At 40.5% G+C, this 20533-nt stretch overlaps 1 protein-coding gene across 1 annotated transcript; it reads right to left on the minus strand.

The window, feature by feature from the left end:
- Nucleotides 1-1293: 1293 nt before the first annotated feature.
- LOC114660669 (ferritin, middle subunit-like) lies at nucleotides 1294-2643 on the minus strand. Its single transcript, XM_028813519.2, has 4 exons — nucleotides 2408-2643; nucleotides 1872-2018; nucleotides 1658-1783; nucleotides 1294-1549 (listed from the first exon to the last, which is right to left on the minus strand). The coding sequence occupies exons 1-4, from the start codon at nucleotides 2507-2509 to the stop codon at nucleotides 1394-1396; spliced, it is 531 nt and encodes a 176-aa protein (XP_028669352.1). The 5' UTR covers nucleotides 2510-2643; the 3' UTR covers nucleotides 1294-1393.
- Nucleotides 2644-20533: the final 17890 nt, after the last annotated feature.

The raw sequence follows: 20533 nt of genomic DNA on the forward strand, positions 1-20533 counted from the left end.
AGGCCATACATAGTGACTTCCCCAAATCTTATACCTTGCCCTAGATAATGACCTATCTTATGGACCTGCAATGTTTCCCACAAGCATCAAGAACCAAACAGATGTCAAAGTAGCATACTGGTAACGTATCTGTATAACAGCTCTTGTAACCTGGGATTGATTGCCAGCCTGACCCCATTCTTTCTGTGTATATGTGGCTTTTGTCTCTTGGTGCCCCAGCCTCCTTCCATATGCTAAACATGCACGCGTTACATTGACTGGTGGCTCTGAATTGTTTCAGTATAGGTGTAGCCTGCAATGCACCCAAACCACATCTAGGTCTTGATTCTGGCTGGAACAGGCACTGGTACAATGTGACTATGAAATGGATGGCTGGGAAATACTGTCATAGCTACAAGCCATTCCATTTTTATAGTCATGGGTTCAAACTACAGCTCAGTTACTGTCTATACTGGGTTTGTATGTGCCTACTGTTCCTACCAGAAAAAGCCCTGGCACCCTAAAATCGTGTAATAGAAGGAGCAGATTCAAATTGACAGATGGATGAATTTATGGTTTGTTGCATGGAAAGTGATGCCGTCAGTTCTTCGGACCATTACACTTGATTTCAAGATCCTATTTAATCCTGCTGAGGCAGAAATGGCTCCACAAAAACCCAGATCCATTAGTGACATATGAAGCTGCTGCCTGGGCACATTCAGCATGACCCCCATAGGTTTGTAAAGTGATTATGTTTGACCACCAGGGATTTTTAACTTCTCACATAATCAAATTGACACCAAATGTTTGGTAAATCAGGCCCAACAGCTGCCTAAAAGCCTGGTTTTCTTGGATTGCACTCCCTTCCTCCACTCTGCCAGATATGGCATTCTGGAGGACTGAAGACCACAAATCCCTTGGTCACATAAGATCAGCCTGGTTTTGTTTACTAAGCAGTCCCACATTCTTAATGGCCTTGAAGGGCCAGGTAAAGATGCTATTGCTGGATGAAACCTCCAAAGGATACACTATGAACAGGAGAGCCTCCAAGGATTATAAATAGACACAGGGCAGCCCTGCTGTGCACTACAATATCTAGGACCCTTATAGTCAGTAAGACATGCTTTACATTCTTAAAAAGAGCCCCCTTACCCCCACATACATCTGGAATATGGCATTGCTACAATCTTGAAACATCACACTCTGATTGACCCTAATCATAAATACAAATCTCTTCTTTTCTCATGTTCAGTATGGCCAGCTTCTTCCCACCCTGTCTGGAACCCACCTTACAATAAACCGCACACATTCATGTAAAGCTCAACAACTTTATTCAGGTTACAAGTGTACACATTTTATTAAATTGCATTGTTCTCTCAAACCCATGACTGTGAGCCGATCCCACATGTGCAGTTTAGCTGCTCCCACTAAGGGTGTGCTTGTCAAACAGGTACTCAGCAAGGCCATTGTGTGGTGCCCCCATTTTCTGAAGGTTGGTGATATAGTCGCCCAGCTTCTTCATGGCTTCCACCTGCTCATTCAGGTAGTGTGTGTCCAGGAAATCACAAAGCTGAGGGAAGGAGGAGACAAATTAGAGCCATGAAGGGCTATATAATAAGCGAGAGCCTGATGTCAATCCTATGAACAATTACACCAGTCACCCAGGCCTATAACTTACATGAGGGTCGACACGGTCAGAGGCAAGCTTGTGCAGCTCCAACAGAGCCTGGTTGACAGTCTTCTCCAGCTGCAGGGCAGCCTGCATTGCATCCAGACCGGAACCCCACTCATCCCTGTCGGGCTTCTGCAGAGATAAAGACAGGAGTTGTAACGGACCATCCTGAAACTAGCCATTTTGTTAACAAGAAATGTAAGAAAAGAGAGGAACCCACCTTGATATCCTGGAGAAAGATGCGGCCACCCCTCTTGTTCTGGAACTCCATGAACTTGTTAGCATGCTCTTGTTCCTCCTCACTCTGCTCTTTGAAGAACTTGGCAAAGCCTTCGAGAGCCACATCATCCCGCTTGAAGTACTGAGCCTGTGGAGAGGGATAGAGCAGTCGTAAGCAAGATGGAGCAGCCAGAGACCGAAAAAGAAGGAGGAGAAGGAGGAGCTCCTCTCTAAGCAACAAACTGACAACACAAAGATGACAGGGACGCACTGATGAAAGGTCACTTTACTCTTTCTATATGGTTTAAATGACATGTCTTTGTATTTGCATCTCTAAAAAGGTGAATTAAAAAAAAATGACATTATTCTTAAACCCCATAAACAGGCACAGATGACACATCACATCCAAAGCATCAGGCCCTTCAGACACACTGATTTATCTATGGATTCCACATTTTCTGTTTATGTGCATGTAAACAGCCAAAGTGGCAGCAAGTCCCCAGTACCGATATACCCCTGTCACTACCCCAGACTCACCATCGACAGGTAGGTGTGGAAGGCAAACAGTTCCATGTTGATCATGCGGTTGATGGCGGCCTCACAGTCGCGGTCATAGTTCTGGCGGACCTGGGATGTCATGGTGGATATTTGAAGGTGAGTTCAGATGCAGAAAATTCAAAGGCTGAAGTTGGAGCACAAAGTGACCAGGACTCCGTTCAATCACTGTTGAAGCGAGAGCTCTGGATGAGTTGTCTGGGAGAAAACGCAGATATTTATAGCGAGGCAGCTGCTGAGGCGAGGGCGGTCCTTCAGGTGTGCTGTCACACAAGCTGGCTGTTATGTGCACGGGGCCTCCCCCCACTGCTCTTCTCATTATCTGTTCTCCATTGCAATTGTGTAACTTGAGAACAGATCAGGGAGTGTGAGGCAAGCTAGGAAGTGCGGCCAGCAGCTTGTGTTCCTCTTTAATACGAATTATGGCAGCCGTTCTTTGTCACAAGATCCACTGAGGATTGGGGGAGTAAACTAAGCATGACTCAACAAGAAGGCAAAAGCAATAGTGACAAGGGGCATGTCAGACTACATAAAGTTTACACAAACTCACAACGCTGCATGACACATGACAACTGCAACTGCAGTCAGCCATCACTTCAGCATCTCTTTACCTTACGTTTCTTATAATGACCAAGTGTGGCCTTCAGAGTCCAACATTACCCACAAACATGGACTTCTTCCTAGGTAAAACCAAACTTAATTTTACTTTCAAATGTTCTTTCTGAAGTTGTACATACTACTCAGGAATAACCATGTAATAACTGTTTGTTTTCCTTTTTTCTGCTAAACTGGTCCAGTATGAGCGAGTGTTGGAGTGTGTATGTTAGTGTACGCTATGATGGACTGGCATTCCATCCAGGAAAGGTTTCCACCTTGTATCTCATGCTGTTGCAATAGGCTCCAGCTTCTTGTAGGAAAGTTAAAAAAGGGATGATCTAGATGTTATTAGGGTCTTTCCTAGCCAGTCGTGAGTGGGTAATGACAGATGTTTCAGCTTTGCAGCTCCTTGTTTTTACAGCAGATATGTGAAACTATTAATGAGAACATGTTTTAAGGATTGCATAAGATATACTGTAGTGTATTTCTTCACAGGACTCGCAGCTATGCTTCTTCATCACTTGTGGCACTATACAGTCCATCCAATGTTCATAGGTTAAGAGTCTTTGACAGTGAAGGTGTACAAGCAGCCACATACTGACCTTGTACATCTATCTATCGATCTATCTATCTATCTAATAAATAGTATTATTATAAACAGTATAAATAAATAATATTTTTTAAATACAATCTGCCTATTATGTAGTGCCGTTCCTACCTATCTATCTTACAAAATATAAAAAAGTTTATCATGGATCAGAGACTGATGACATGTTGCATGCAGGTCAGACATTCAAGTAATCCATTAACGTGACAATATTAATACTAATGGTATTACAATGTTTCACTGTTTCTGACAACTGTTTTCTAGGAGTAAAATGAAATGGAATAACTTGATAAACAAAATATTCTGAATAGCTAGGATAATACTTGGATTTTTGTCAGTCATACCTTAACAAGCACACTGACGAAAACATTTACAGCATGATGTTTATTATTTTATATTCTTTATATAACACTGGTCTCCAAAAAATGTAGGTGCTCTTTTTAGACCTGAGGATGCTGAATCCAAATCTACAGAATAGTTCTAGTACAGCTAGTTTTTCAGAGATTAAGTTTTACAATGAAAAAGCACTATTTTAAGTATTATTTTTAAAATAATTATTCAGACTTGGAAAAAAATATACATAATACACCTACAGTATAGGCCTGCAATGTTCTGGCGCCCTCTCCAGGGTTTGTTCCTGCCTTCACTGCACCCTATGCTAGCTGGGCTAGGCTCCACACTTCCCATCACGTACCGACAACCCTGGTCTGGATTAGGCAGGTTAGAAAATGACATGACATGACATACAATTATTTAAAATATAATTATTACAAAATAGTAGTCACTTGGTAGTGTTTATTCTCTTATAACCCTCTGAAGTTGTTTTGCTTTGGAATAACCAACAGGTGTCTGCTAACATGGACACACTCTACTTTCCATTATACCATCTAGCTATCTGAGTGATGTCCAGGTAGAACATCTACCCAAGTTCATCAGACACCAGTCACATGTTCTATTTTACCATTTGCTTACCTGTTACCTGATGCAGAAAAGGGGTGAATCAACTTGACCTTCCATATTTCTGTAAAAACAATTTAATCAACAGCTTTCTGTCTTCTGGACAATAAAAATGCCTCTTACTTACTTTCTAAATATAAAATCATGGCTAGACAGAAGAAATAAGAAGAAGGAAAAAATACTGATTGGGAGCAAAAAATATGTAGCAAGTACTTGATTTTGGGTTGTTTCCACCTCAACTGACGGTAAGAAAGAAGAAGACTGCCATTTTTCAGCTCAATTTATACTTCAGATAATATTCTGCACATGAAAAATACTTATGACATAAAACAAATGTAAATGATTTTTAAAAAAATCAGCTATTTTGTTTTCAAAACTGTGTTTTTCACTGAATCCAATATCTCATGTTACTGGCTTGTGGTAGAGAAGTTCCAATTTCAGAAATGGATTTAGCACACCTAAATGATTTTTTTGTGTATGAGGATTTTGGTGCAGACCAGTGTAACTGACACAGGGAAATTCCTATTTGTATTCTCTGTGTAAATAATAAAAGAGTAAAGAATTACAATGGGATGTGAGTGACCTCAGCAATGCACTGGCACCTCGTCCAAGACTGGTTCTTGCTTTGTATCCAAGGCTGCCAAGGTTAATTCCAGTCCTTGGAGGTTTAGAAATGATATTATGTGATAAGTACAGAGGGAAAGCCCAAAGTAGTATGGGAAATCAAAAAAAGGCACAATAGTGTATGGCACTTTAGTTAGGTAGGGTGCAAAAATGACATACACACAGTGTGAAGAGTAAAAACTGAACTGTCTGTGAACATGGCAATGTCCAAGTGCTAATTTCCAGACCATTTAGGTTATAATACTTTGTGCCGGGGTACGTTCATAGTGGCATGATGTCAATTGCTGTCGTACTAAAGCTCTTCAAATGAAGACAAGTCAGAGTCTATGATTTCTGAGCATGTATCACAAACTTCTGAATGACCTTTCTATCCACCACACAGTAATGCCGCCAGGCAAGAGACTATGTGTCATGCAGCAACAAAATGTAAAGAATCCACTTAGTAATCCTACTTATCCTCAGACGTCTCACAAAACGAAGGCACTCTTATATTCTTTCTACTCTGACACCTGCATTATAAGTTCAAGCCACATAATAGCTAAACAAAAACAAGAATTATAATAAAATGTAATTGTTGTATATTACAATGATAAAAACAAAATTAAGAATACAAGTTTGATACAAAATTTAATGAGTGATATACAACTAGACGGCTACCACAACCTCAAAACTGCTGAATCACTAAATATTTTCATGTCCTGAGTCAGCAACAGTCAGCACAGGTGTTGATTGTCAAGGTCAGGCATTAAATGTGTGGGTCATGAAGGCTAAATGTGTACCTACTGTACTGTTCTTGTTCAAGAAACCTGATAACTCAGGCCTACACCGGTCACAACCAGTTGCTTAAAGACTTTGCTCATTAACTCACAGAAAGTGCAGTTTAATGCTGCTGGGATGATCTCACTCCCAGTGGAGTCAGTTTGTAATGGTTGTACACTGTTGCATCAGGTGCTCCTGTCTATTGCATTCAAAGTTGAGCATCTTTAGAGATCTGCTCTAACAAGGAGGCTTCAGGTCATTCAAATTGAGAATGTATAACTATACAGAAGTGTGGGGGGCTTTCACCTTACTTCGCAGCAATGTAATAATTTACAGTATAGGACAGAGAAACAAACACAAAACTCAGAAATGCAATGAAAGACATGGGAGAGTAGTCAAGAGGGGAGCTGGTTAGGCAGGACGGTAATGCCAGAGCAGACTCTGAGTGAATGCTAAAAGCCTGTGTACCAACCTCTTTGGCTTAACTTGGGAATATACTGTACTACAAGACTGAGCAAGCATTTGCAACTGGAACAAAATGATCACGAGTGTTGTTGTTTGGTTTTCTCTTTTGAACAAAGAGATCATGAAGAGACTCCAAATAATAAACTCTTAGTGGATCTAAAGGTAGGTCTGGTTAAATAGAGTTGGATTGTAGTAAACAAAGTGCTCTGTTTCTGTGCTTACATCTTTCTCTCATTATATTTCACCATCAACAGTCTTGGAGACCCTTTCAGATTTTGTGGCTTTAACTAAAACCATATATCTTATTAAACTAATGCTCTCAGAGCTTCTGATTTCCACCTTTCTCTCAACAGACCTGCCAATATCACATACAGACTGCTTCTCGTACAAATCATCCTCAATGGCAGGATGTCTTGTGATCACTCTCTCATTTTCACTCTGCAGGTCCGTCTTTTTGCTATCTTTGCACTATTTACAAGACACAATGAGAAGTCCACTGATCTGAAAGTCCAGAGTGAGAAAGGGGGCAGTGACACAGCAGAAATAGGACAATAGCCCCAGTAAACATAACGTCCGTATGGTCATGTTTCCTACAGATAACAAAAAATAGTTGGACTGTGCATTTCTTTTTTCTTCACAGCTTCTTTGGCGATTTCATGACTCAAAGAAACACGGCCCTCACCTTCCTTCCTGTGTTTTTGCTGTTAACAGCTATGTGGGAATTTTGCCAGCATCACCATGCCAACTGCTTGACTCTGTGAATGGAAGCAACTTTCCGTTTATCAGGAACAAAAGAGAGCCGCTTTATGTGTAAAATGTTACAACTACAAAGAAAAGAATATCTTGCTCAGATCATTTTACACCAGTGTGAGCGTGGACCTCTGTTATTACTCACGGCTACCCATGCAGAAAGCACACATTAGGATCTTTTTTCCTGTCATCTTGATGTTTGCTTCAACTGCACATGATCAATATTGCATTCTGACTGAAAATTAACAATGACATATAAAAACACAGATAACAAGCAATATTTCGTATCAGCAAATGGTAAAAAATAACAGTTTTTCACTTGAAGACAATTATTTTAAAGAAATATTTAATTTTATAATGTAAAATGTAATTTATTTTAAAAGTTATTATTCAATGGATAAATATGTTGAACTTGGATGTCTGCTGTTCCACTCTTACACTTTCATTAACCAAAATGCACTTTTCAAAGGAGAATTTAAGTGAAACAATAAATCCAGCTGGTTGAAAGTGGCCAAAATAATATGAAACCGAGATGCTGTTCCAATGCATCCCTAAAAAGTGATTTGGCATGAAAATATGAACATGCACATCATTCTATTATACATGAACCAGAACCAAATCAGGGGTTTGGGCTTCCTGTTAAGACCAAAACCTGCCTTGGCTTTTTCTGACTGGAGTGCTGGTGTGGTTAACACTGGCGCCTCATAGATCCAGCATGCTTGTCCATACCCGCTTCTTATCAATGTGAATTTTGCATGTTTACCTTGCGCCCTAAAAGGCCTATAATGGCAGCTTTCTGGTGTTTAATACTACTATAATAGGCTATAGTCCCCTGCAAACCTGAAATCGGATCATGCCAGTTTAAGAATGTTATGTTTGTGACAGGGACCGAATGTAAGAGCTTTACTGATAAAGATGAACTCCTTTTGGAGAATGCACATTTTTAACCTCCCTTCTCCTATTATTCCTCCTTATCTGTACCCACCTCATGCAGTTTATTTCTAGCTTCCAAGCGTGCAGTATCTTGGAGAATGCAATTGCCTTACAGTCACTAAAACTCTATGGTTATTCTTTAGAAAAGTATTCATGCCTCCAATTTCTGTACTTTTATTTGTTCTTGCTTCCATGTTTGACCTACTTCTTACTACACAGTGTAATTGCCAAACAGAAAGTAAAGATCTGTTGTGGGCTAGGCATAGTATACAGTGCCATGATAAAGTTAAGTTCAATTAATGAAAATTTTAATATACTATTGTAAGTATTGTTCTGGTTTTAAGGACAATTTCTGGAAATAGGTATCACCATCCAACAGGGATTAATAGTAACTACAATGACAGAGAAACTAAGCATAATAACAATTCTCTAACCAAGTCATGTACACACCCACACTCAATTAGAGATATTTTGGACTCGCCTGACAATCTAATCAGCATATCTTTGGTGATGTAGGAGAAAACCTTAAAAAAAAAAAAAAAAAACATGCAGACAAGGACAGAGCATACAAGCAACACACATGTAGAATGTATGGGCACAGGATTCAAACCCTGGATTCTGGGTCCAAGAGGCAGCAGTGCTAACCAATGTACCAAAGTATCATCCACAAGTAAAGTAGCGAGAGTTCATTTGGACTTGTAAGCCCGGTCACAAATACTAGTGGATTACCTGTACTGTCCGCAGTCAGGACCTTTGTTACCTTGCCTGTCAAAGCCTTAATCTTAATTAGGAAGCTATGCCATGAATGTGCATAGCCACCGTTTGTATCATACTGTTTGTTTTTTTTTTTGGTATGTTTCTATTAATTACAACAAACTTCTGCATTTTACGATATTCTTATTTATCATGGCACTGGTAAGTGGCAACATATTGCATGTTGGTCTGACATGCAAATAAGAATTTCAATGATACATTAGCAACAGCCAACCATTCTGTACTATGCACTTCACTCACAAACATTATTTTGTGCCCTGCATTTTCAATCTATATAAACTGGTATGGGTTTTCTGTCTGTCATGCAAAAACTTGTGATCCACTGGGCCTTGAAGCTTGAGCTTGGTCTTAATCAAGAGCGTTGGATGTGATATGTGCAACGCAATCCATGAATTGGAGGTGCGGGCTACCTCAGCCACGTAATTGGACTTCAGATGCTTCTCATGGAAAATGGTGCTGCAGCTACATGCCATGGCTGACAGTAAAAGCAGCACTTCAAACTGCATTTCTGACAGGAAAAGAACCTGGGAGACATCTGCTGACAGTGAAACACACTGCAAAGGCCTACTTACTGTTTTTGTCACAAACACAAGTCATACACTCCAAGCACAAAAGAAAGTCATACACAAACAAAGAATTTGAGGTGTGTGTTGTCTCCACCACAAAACCGGGCGTGGGGTCCTTCTCACAAAGAGCAGTGCCATGGCCATGCAAGTCAAGAACAGAACAGTGGTGACATCTGCTGCCAGTAAAGCACATTTTACAGGCTGACTGATAATTTTAATCGCATATACGTCATACACATCATTAGGTCATGAAAGAGGTGATGGCACCCTCACCAGAGTGACCTAGGGTGCTGTGTTTCATAAGAAGCACATGAGCTACCTTTCTTTGAGGACTAGAGGTCAGAGTGTTTCCTAGTTTATTAATATTATGATAGGCTCCAGCTTCCCATGACCCTGCTCAGGATAAGCAGGTATAGAAAATGGATGGTTTATTAAAAGAATGTTAGTTAGTGAAGCAAATTGCCTGCTGTGTGCACCTCACATACTGTAGACACTGTGTGCAATGTACTATGGCTGCTGATTGTTTACACTTTCTGTTGGTCTTAATTAATATTATTCAAGTCCTTTACCGATTTAATGTCTCATTGGCTTTAGTGAGCAAAATATTTTATCCAGTAGAGCTAGAGCTGATGTTAAACCTCCCTAGTAGCATACACCAACTTTGTAGCTAGTAGCATGTGTGAATTTCATCACACATGGACATACTTTGTATCTACAATAAACCATTATTTGTTGCTTAATGATGCAATTTATATGGCTGCATCACATTTCATTGTAGAGTCTGTGTGATCTGTAATATCTAAGGCTTTCAGAATTTCAGTACTGCATTTTTATTTCAAATTGTAAACTGGGTAATAATTGACTTTAAAAGAACCCATAATAATAGTAGTTCTAGAGCCTCTTTGCTGCTGCTCTGTGTCAGCCATCTCACATTCATTAAGGTCCTCTTTGTTTCATGTGTGCATAAAAAAAGCACACATTAAATCCACTTACCAGTTTTAATGAAAGTGTTATCAGATACCTAAAGTTTATTTGAGGCTTTATTTTTAAAAAAGTAACGATAATACTAATGTTGTGTATTGTTAACTATGCTAGAGGTGACAGTGGAGAAAACGGTAACAAAACGGTTGCCTTTAATATGTGCCACGTCACATTACATGACCTGTCACACATTTATCAATAGCATAATAGCATAACATCATTCCACCACAAGTAATGCAAGTAGAGGTCACCATGCAGAAAATACATATCACAAAAATAAATATAGGTAGGGGATGCCATTCGAGGTCAAAGTGAAGGACTGCAGTAAAGTTAAAGCTACATAAAATCTAATGGTACTAGGGATTAAATTGACATACTTTTTGACATCTGCCCCTTTTAATTGACTTGAAATAATAAATTACTAATGTATTTTTAGTCAATGTAATCTCATTCTAAGCTAAAATAGTCAATCCAATTCAAATCAACAGATTTTAGAAAATGTTCGTGACTGTCCATCCTCGATTTGCTTCATACGTACTTGCTGAAAATAATGTCACTGTATTCAGTAACTAGTGTACAAAATTTTAGCAGTGTATTTTAAAAATAGGGTGAGGCCAAAATTATGCTAAAAAAAAAAAGAGTGCTACTAAAAAAAATGACAATGTTCCAAAAGTCATAAATTTTGAAATGTTAATGATTGATGCATTACATTTTTAGGGATTGTTATTTAGTATTAGTGTAAATTTATTTAATATCTAAGTCAGGGGTCTCCAACATGTTGCTCGTGAGCTATCGGTAGCTTGCCAAAGGGTTAATGAATCCTACATAAATTTGAAAACTTGATTAGTTAAATTAGGGGTGGGCGATCTTTCCAAAAAATCATATCACGATCCTTTTAACACAAAATCACGATCCACAATCTGAATTGCAATCTATCTTTTCAATGTGGCATACCGGAATATCCGGACTCAAACTCATCAAGACCTAAGTAACACTTTATTTTAAATATCAAACAAAGCTGAATTCAATTGTTCTCTCTTTCGCTAGCTAAGCGGAGTTAAGGAACACGCTCCGAAGCTGGCGAGTGAGTGAGAAAGGCCCCTCCCCTTGGCCCGCTGCGTGGATCTCGGATTCTCACAAATAAATCGGTACCACAAGCAAACTATGATACATAGCGAAATGAGAGAAGTCGCAACATCAACCCGGAATGTTCAAGCAAATTATAGAAAAAAACCCAATCAAAATCCGTTAAGTAGTTCTCTCATGAAAAGCAGACAGATAGAGAGACATTGGATTTTATATATTAGTAAACCTTCAAAATAATGTGCAGTTAAAGTTTCAACAGCATTCTCAGCATTTCTGGACCTTAGTAGAGCCAGAAAACGACAAAAGTCTTCACCAAGCAGCTCTGAAAATGTCTGCTTTGTTTGGGTCTACATACCTCTGTGAGTCTGCCTTTTCTGACATGAAATCAAAGTTCAGAACAAGACTGACAGATGAACATTTAAATGACTCCATAAGAGTGAACCTAAGTGGTTACACTCCACCATACACCTCTCTTGTTGACTCCATGCAGTGCCAGTATTGACTAAAAAAACACTTCACACATGCAACTGGACATGTGAATACTCTTGTGAAGTGAAACAGTGACATGTAACAAAATGACATATAAATAAGTAATATATGTGTATTTGGAATTGCATTGTTTTGCTTTGACAGCATTCATGTTTTAATTCAATAGTATGGGATACACTAGAAAATCCATACAGACATACAAAATGCACTTGCAGGTGAACTAAACATTTTTTGTGATGTTTTACTGCAAAATGTAAGTTGTGGACACCAACATTTTGTAAATGTTCAGGCAAAACAAGCTTATTCAGTTTGTTTGGGTTGAAATAAGCTATGAGAATAAATGTTAGAAAACATGAGTAGCTCTCGGCCATTTTTATTTTGTAAAAGTAGCTCTCAGGGGAAAAAAGGTTGGAGACCCCTGGTCTAAGTTATTTTGGCCACAGTTTATGATTGCTGAAAATTGTATAAAATAAACTATACTGCGCTTCAGGGCAACTTTGGCCCTCTATATCTTCACTCTAAACCACAACAGATTTTTCAAATTTTGATAAATATTACTCATGTTATAGTTCTTCTTTAGTAACTAGGCATCTGTCTGCAAGAATCAAACTTTCTAACTTATGAGGCATTAAAAATGGAAAAAATCACTTCATGCCTATATTCCAAATGCATATTGTCCATGTATGACAAAGTCTGCCATAAAATAAATTATAACACTGGGCAAAGCCTGGTTTAATTACTAAATTAACAAAATATGAAGTTGGTACCTTGAACAAATTTTATCAAGAAACATTTCATATGGTTAGGTAAAGAGAAAATGCCAGAGTGGATTTTGTAGGTCAGCCACCATTACTGAAACAAGAGACAAGCACTCATTTGTTTCACTTATTCCAAATCATCTGCAGGTCAGCAAGGTCTCAGGTGAATCCAGCTTCAATGTGAATTTGAGTTGGAATCATCAAAACTGGGCAGCATGGTGGCACAGTGGTAGTGCTGCTGAATCGCAGTAAAGAGACCAGGGTTTGCTTCCCGGGTCCTCCCTGTGTGGAGTGGGTGTCAAACCCCTGTGTCAGCGTGGGTTTCCTCTCGCAGTCCAAAGACATGCAGGTTAGGTGCATTGGCGATCCTAAATTGCCCCTAGTGGGTGTGTGTGGCCTGCGGTGGGCTGGCGCCCTGCCTGAGGGTTTGTTCCTGCCTTGTGCAGGCTGGGATTGGCTCCAGCAGACCAATCATCAAAACTACTGTGAAATTAGGAGTCTGCCTTACAGATACAATTCTTGAGAAATATGCTGTGTTGATAAACAACAATCATGCAACATTACAGAAGGACAGAGATGTACAAGCAATATTTATACATCTGAATGGTCCCTCCAAGTCTTATATTTGGCCCAAGAGAGGGGATACCTGTTGGATCTCTCTTGTGCAAAGCCTACACATAACTGATGCACCACTTACATCAGCGGTGTCGAACTCCGGGCCTGCAGTGGCTGCAGGTTTTCATTCTGATCCTTTTCCTAATCAGTGACCAGTTTCCATTGCTAATTAGCTCCTTTTCCCTTCATTTTAATAGCCCTGCTTTTAAGGATTCAGTTCTCTGAATTGATTCGTTTCTTCATTAAATGGCAGCCAAACAGAAATGAGACGTGAAACGAGCCAACAGATGACCAGCTAAACTGGGATTTCAAACTCCAAATTGTTTCTTAATGAGAAGCCAATTCTGTGTTAATTAAACTCGTTATTTAATCCCACAGCTTGTTGCTGCTCTCATTCTGCCACAGCAGACATTTACAAAACTGTTGATTTTCTGTTTTTTCTAAGATCACTGTCAAGATGTTTTAGTGAGCTGAGAGACCAGCCTTACAGAGACCTTCACCTTTCTTTATTTTTACATATTGTGTAATGGGCGCAGGTGAACTGGTCATGTGGCGGCTTGTTTTGTGTCTCAATATTGTTTGGCTGCTAATTAAAGAAAAAGAAACAACTAAGGGGTCTGAGACAAGTTAATTATAACTAAGGCAAAAGAAGTTAATTAGCAGCAAAAACTGGTCACCAATGAAGATGGTCAAAATGAAAACCTATAGCCACTGTGGCACACCAGGACTGGAGTTCGACACTCATGACTTACATCAACAGGCAGGCAATATGAACTTCCAAATGGCATGGGAAAGGCCATTTGTGCATCATGTAAACTCTTAACTCTTGCAGTTGGTTTAAATTGGAGATTTTGGGTACAACAATGTTTCCATCCATCCATCCATTTTCCAACCCGCTGAATCCGAACACAGGGTCACGGGGGTCTGTTGGAGCCAATCCCAGCCAACACAGGGCACACGGCAGGAACCAATCCCGGGCAGGGTGCCAACCCACCGCAGAACACACACAAACACACCCACACACCAAGCACACACTAGGGCCAATTTAGAATCGCCAATCCACCTAACCTGTATGTCTTTGAACTGTGGGAGGAAACCGGAGCGCCTGGAGGAAACCCACGCAGACACGGGGAGAAGTGTTTCCATGAAGTATAATGCAAATCAGGGATGGTTAGTCAGGAGACCTCTGTTGATTTCACATGGATTAATAGTAAAGCAACATTATTTTTATTATTACCAAAATGTACACTTGTCACTGAAATACAGTAGATAAACTACCGGTCAAAAGTTTTAGAACACCTCAGTTTTTCTTCAAATGTAATTGGTTGAAATGCAATGATGACCTAAAATGATGAAAAGGTAAGCAATAAATTGACAGAGGTTTAAAGTTTAGGTTTGCAAAAACTAGACAAAATGGACGAACCAACATATTAGAAATGGGCCTTGTTTAGGAAACAATAGGTTACAACCTACAGCTGTTTTGCAGCAATTAAAGTAAATTAACAATTTACCCTGGTGTCCCAACTTCTGCCGATTACTTAAAAACCCTGTCTGTGTGTCTGTCTGTCTGTCTTAAAGCAGAGTTGGAACAGACTGTTACTACACCCTCTAAAGTACTACTTGGACAATATTCCAGTGATACTGGCCAGAAAATTATAATTTACAAATGAAATGAGACAGAGCCTAATTACCCTTAGAAGTATAGGCCTTTCATTTAGAGAAACTGAGGGGAAAAAAATCAAAGTGTCATCGAGTACGATGTTCAACACAATCCAAAGGCAACTGGAAACTGGAAGAAACTCTGATATGAAGATATCAGGCAGACCCAAAGTCACAACTCAATCAGAAGACAAGTTTCTATGGGCCATCAGCTTGCGCGATAGGTGGCTCAAGGTACAACAGCATCAAGCACAGCTTCACAGTGGTCGAAAAACACAAGTCTCAGTTTCTTTTATACAGAGGAGACTTTGTCTAGTCTTCAGTACAGTAATCCCTCGCTACTTCGCGGTTCACTTTTCGCGGATTCACGACTTCGCGGGTTTTTAAATACAAGTAATTGCTCGCCTATCGCGGAAGTTATGTTCCAGACCCATCAGCAACAGGAGAAAGTCCGCGATATAGAAAGACCATATAAATAAACATTTTTATAGTTTAAGCCTTAAAATACCCATCCTACATGCTTTAAACACATGTAAACTTATAAAACACACTTTGTTAACACATATGATATGTGGATGTCGGGCTAAGGATATGAGTAACATCTCACTATTATAAAACATTTTAACTTCACGCAAGACAAGACAGTGTGACAGGAAAATACAAGGCTTTAAAATTATTGACACGCAGAGCGACAAGCAGCACAAAGTCCACTTCTCCTTAATGTTCATTCAGCTCCCCACCCCCTTGACAATGCGAAGTGGCAGGAGCCTACTGCGCCTCCGGGGGGGTTTGAGCGAAAGTGCGTTCAGCCCTCACACACCCCCACTCCTCCTCATCCTTCCGAACGCGCAGAGCGACAAGCAGGCATTTTGGCAGAAGCAGCACAAAGTCCATTTCTGCTCAGCGTGAGTTCAGCTGCCCCCCTTCACAAAGCGAGTGCAGACACATCGACGTCTGATCGCTGCGTGCAGTGTTGGTCTGCGGTGTTTAAGAATGCAGAAAGTGTTTTAAGAGCATAGGAAGTGTTTATAAGAGTGTGGGAAAGGTTAACAAGAGAGTGAGAAAGGTTTATAAGAGTGTGGGAAGGGTTTATAAAGCCTTAAAATATGTATAAATAATAAAATAAATATAGGTCGCTACTTCGCGGATTTTCACCTATCACGGGGGGGCTCTGGAACGTAACCCCCGCGATAGGTGAGGGATTACTGTAATCCACAGACCGATATTTCAAGGCCCTATTTTGTCCTTTAAAGAATGGCTTTCTTTCTGCCACTTGTCCTGTCACACCAGCAGCACAAAGATACTTCTGGAGCCCTGAAGCTTAAGCTTCATTATTATTTCCCTGTAGTCTACATTGCTTAAAGGAAAGTATCTACTGTATGAGAAAGTTTTTTTTTTTAATTAATAATTTAATAATAGTGTATTTCAATACAAATCAATAGTTAGAGTAAAAACTAAAAGGTCATTAAAGTATCATGTAGGCTAGCCGTAAATGAAAAAACAAATTTTGCTTTTAAATATTTTTAAAACAAAATAATTATTAATAATTTAAAACACTATTAAAATTTGAGAGAAACTGAAATTTGTATTAAAAATTATTTCTTAGGCTAGCCATAATCAAAAACTGAAAGCATATTTCACTGCTTACGGTCATTGGAAAGAACATTTTGCTAACTTATTTACACAAATAATCGTACAAATTTTAAAAATATACTAAACATACACTATTACAATAAATAATTTTACCTGTGCACAATTAAAATGCAGTAAAGATTAAAAGGTAAAAACAAATATTCTTTGATGGATACTAGCAGGCATGTCTTTGGAATGTAGGGGGTGTCACAACAAAAAATGGGAGTTGTTGAAAACGTAATCACAGTGCTAACTACTGCCTTTTCAACGTGATATCACTAATGTTAGCAATCCTGACAAACATTGTTTTCTGAATAAATTGTTCATAAGGTTACAATACTTTAATTAACCCTACTCAAAAATAAACACTTTATTTAGAAATTCAAGATAAGTTAAAAAAAAGATTAGCCTAAGTCTATTGTTGTTATGAACAGTCAGACCAGTTGTTATGATCTACCAGACCTTGTCGCTTGATGCGAAGGGCCCCCCCACAACTGCTCGAGCTTCATGCCCCCAAATATGTAATTCCGCCACATCTGTTAAGGGATGTTAGCTAGCGGGCTGGCGCAGCACATAATGATGTCATCAGGCTGAGTCAGCATGCGGCTTGCTTATGGTGTGTATCATTACAGCAGTTTACAACACGACCAGCTTTGAACTGATTGCTCGAGTACTGTCATTATTAACATGAGAAACATGGTGTCAGAAGTTTAACCACACGGCTCCGAAGACTAAAAAACACATTGCTTTTCTTTCGCATCCTAAGCACAGACAAGGGCTGCGCCGCTGCGAATCAATTCAAGTTAGTAGTCGCGCTCATCCTGGACTTATCCACGGATATGGCAACACACATTCCGCCTCCTACGGCAATGAAAATGAGTGGCGACCTGGGCACAAACTGGGATGTTTTCAGGTCAGAATTTGAAGATTATGCCATTGCTATCGAGCTTAATAGGAAGGACGCCGCAATTCAAGCGGCCACGTTGCGGAGTATCATGGGCGCCGAGTGCAGACATGTCTACAAGCACAACCTAAATCTTTCAGCAGCGGACCAGTCCAATGTTACGGCTATTCTAAATGCATTGGAGGGACACTTTAAACCTACGAAGAACGTGATTTATGAACGCTATGTTTTTGGGAGTTGCAAACAGGAGGAAGGGGAGCCATTTGACAGTTTTCTTACACGGTTAAAAGAAAAATCCGCCACCTGTGAGTATGGAGCATTAAGAGACGAATTTGTTCGCGATAAAATCGTGCTAGGTATAGCAAATGAAGCAACCCGCAGACGGTTATTACGAGAGAGAGATCTCACCCTGGCCATGGCCGTGGAGACATGTCGATCAGCAGAGCTCACTGACATGAGACTTCGGTCAATGGAGTTGGATAAACCTTCCATGGATAGTGTTAATGCCACCTCAAAGCGAATTACTAGGAGGCCACTACCCATCACCGCAGCAAAGCAGGCAAGTCAGTTTTCAGGCCCAGATACAGATCGACCAACATGCAAATATTGTGGCAGTCCACATGGACGTGGGAGGGAGCACTGTCCAGCATATGGAAAAACATGCAACTTATGTCAAACAGCCAACCACTTCGCTAGAGTGTGCTTGAAAAGCAAGAGAAGACAAATGGAAGGTAAACTTCTTACCATTGAACCAGAGGTAAACCAAGCAGGCAGCTGTGCTGATAATGATGTTTATTCTACTGAACGCATTGGCACTATGGGTGCTAGAGGTAAGAAGTGGCTTGTTACACTGCAGCTTCACAAGAAACCACAGCAATGTCAATTAGATTCTGGGGCCACTTGTGATGTTATGTGCTTAAAGGACAAAATGAGATTAGCACCAAGAACTAAACTACGTCCCAGTAATACCAAGTTAAAACTGTACTCGGGTCAAACAATGACCTCCTTAGGACTCTTTGACACAGAATGTGTCATTCGTGGTTGTAAGCATAGTTTGGAGTTTGAGATCGTTGAGGGCAGTCAGAAACCTCTTCTGTCAGGCTCAACGTGTGAAAGGCTTGGCCTAATGTGCTTTACCATTCCAGCAGAGCTATACCTCATAGACAGTGCCTCATCTGTGCCCCTCACCTGCAGTAGCTTGATTAAAATGTATGCTGATGTCTTCACAGGACCAATTGACTGCCTCCCAGGCACTATACATTTCAACCTAGACAGGTTAGTACAGCCAGTTCAATGTTCCCCACGTAATGTGCCAGTTGCTATGAAGGATGCTGTTAAAGCCCAGCTTGACAAATATGAAGCTGATGGCCATATTGCCACGGTGTCTGAACCGACTGATTGGATCAGCAACATGGTAATCGTGAAGAAGCCTGATAAATTGCGGGTGTGCATAGACCCAAAATTTCTGAATCAAGCACTGCGACGTGCTCACTATATTATGCCCACTCTGGAGGATGTACTGTACAAACTCCCTAAGGCTAGGCTGTTTACCTTAGTGGATGCCAGAGATGCCTTTCTCCAGTGTAAGCTAGATGAGGAAAGTAGCTTCATGACCACATTTTGGACACCCTGGGGGCGGAAGAGGTGGCTGAAGCTTCCCTTTGGTGTTAGTGTTGCACCAGAAGTGTACCAACGTAAGCAGCATGAGTTGTTGGCAGGGCTCGAGGGTGTGGAGCCAGTCGCAGATGACATCCTTATCGTAGGTTGTGGCGATACGGATGTCGAGGCTAATAAAGACCATGACGCAAAGCTGCTTGCTTTCATGGAGCGATGCAGAAAGGTCAAGCTGAGGCTTAGCGTTAAGAAGTTGCGCTTTAAAGTGCCTGAAGTTCGCTTTCATGGACACATTTTGTCATCCAGTGGCTTAAAAGCTGATCCAGAGAAAGTGCGGGCAATTATGGAAATGCCAACTCCAACAGATGCAAAAGCTGTGCAACGATTTGTAGGGTTCATCACGTACCTGAGCAAGTTTTTACCACATCTTTCAGAAGTGTGTGAGCCCCTAAGGAAACTCTTGAGCAAGGATGTAACTTGGCACTGGCTTCCCAAACATGAAGCTGCTGTGCAAGAGATTAAGAAGCTTGTCACCACAACTCCAGTTTTGCGATACTATGATGTGTCTAAACCTGTTGCCATCCAAAGCGATTCAAGCCAACACGGTCTTGGCTGTTGCCTCATGCAAGGGGGCCAGCCCATTGCTTTTGCTTCGAGAGCATTGACTTCAGCTGAGCAAAACTATGCACAGATAGAGAAGGAATGCCTAAGTATTGTATTTGCTTGCCAGCGTTTCCACCACTACCTATATGGCCGAGATCAAATCATAGCAGAAACAGATCACAAACCTCTTATCTCAATTTTCAGTAAATCCCTTCTCTGTGCACCATAACGTCTTCAGAGTATGCTGCTTGCCCTCCAGCATTACAACCTCAAAGTGGTATATAAACCAGGTCCTGAAATGTTTTTGAGTGACGCCCTCAGCAGAGCCACTACAGCGGACACAAACAGTGGTTCAGGTGAAGCATGGCACTCAGTCTGTGCGCTACAGCAGGAGCAGTTCGATCTCGAACACGTGAATCAGGCCGATTATCTCAATGTCACGGATCAGCGCCTTACTCAAATAAGACAGCACACAGAAAAAGATGAAAACCTCCAAGCGCTTAAATCCACAGTTCTAACAGGCTGGCCAAACCTGAAAGAAGACACCAACTTAGCAGTCAGAGAATACTGGCCATACAGGGAAGAGCTCAGTGTGCAAAACGGCGTGCTTTATAAAGGTCAGAGAGTGATTATCCCAAAATCAATGCGCCCAGAAATGTTAAGACGGATACATGCAAGTCACATTGGCGGAGAAGCCTGTTACAGACAGGCACGTGACACCTTATACTGGCCCAG

Source organism: Erpetoichthys calabaricus, chromosome 11, assembly GCF_900747795.2.
Source record: "Erpetoichthys calabaricus chromosome 11, fErpCal1.3, whole genome shotgun sequence".
NCBI classification, from domain to species: domain Eukaryota; kingdom Metazoa; phylum Chordata; class Cladistia; order Polypteriformes; family Polypteridae; genus Erpetoichthys; species Erpetoichthys calabaricus.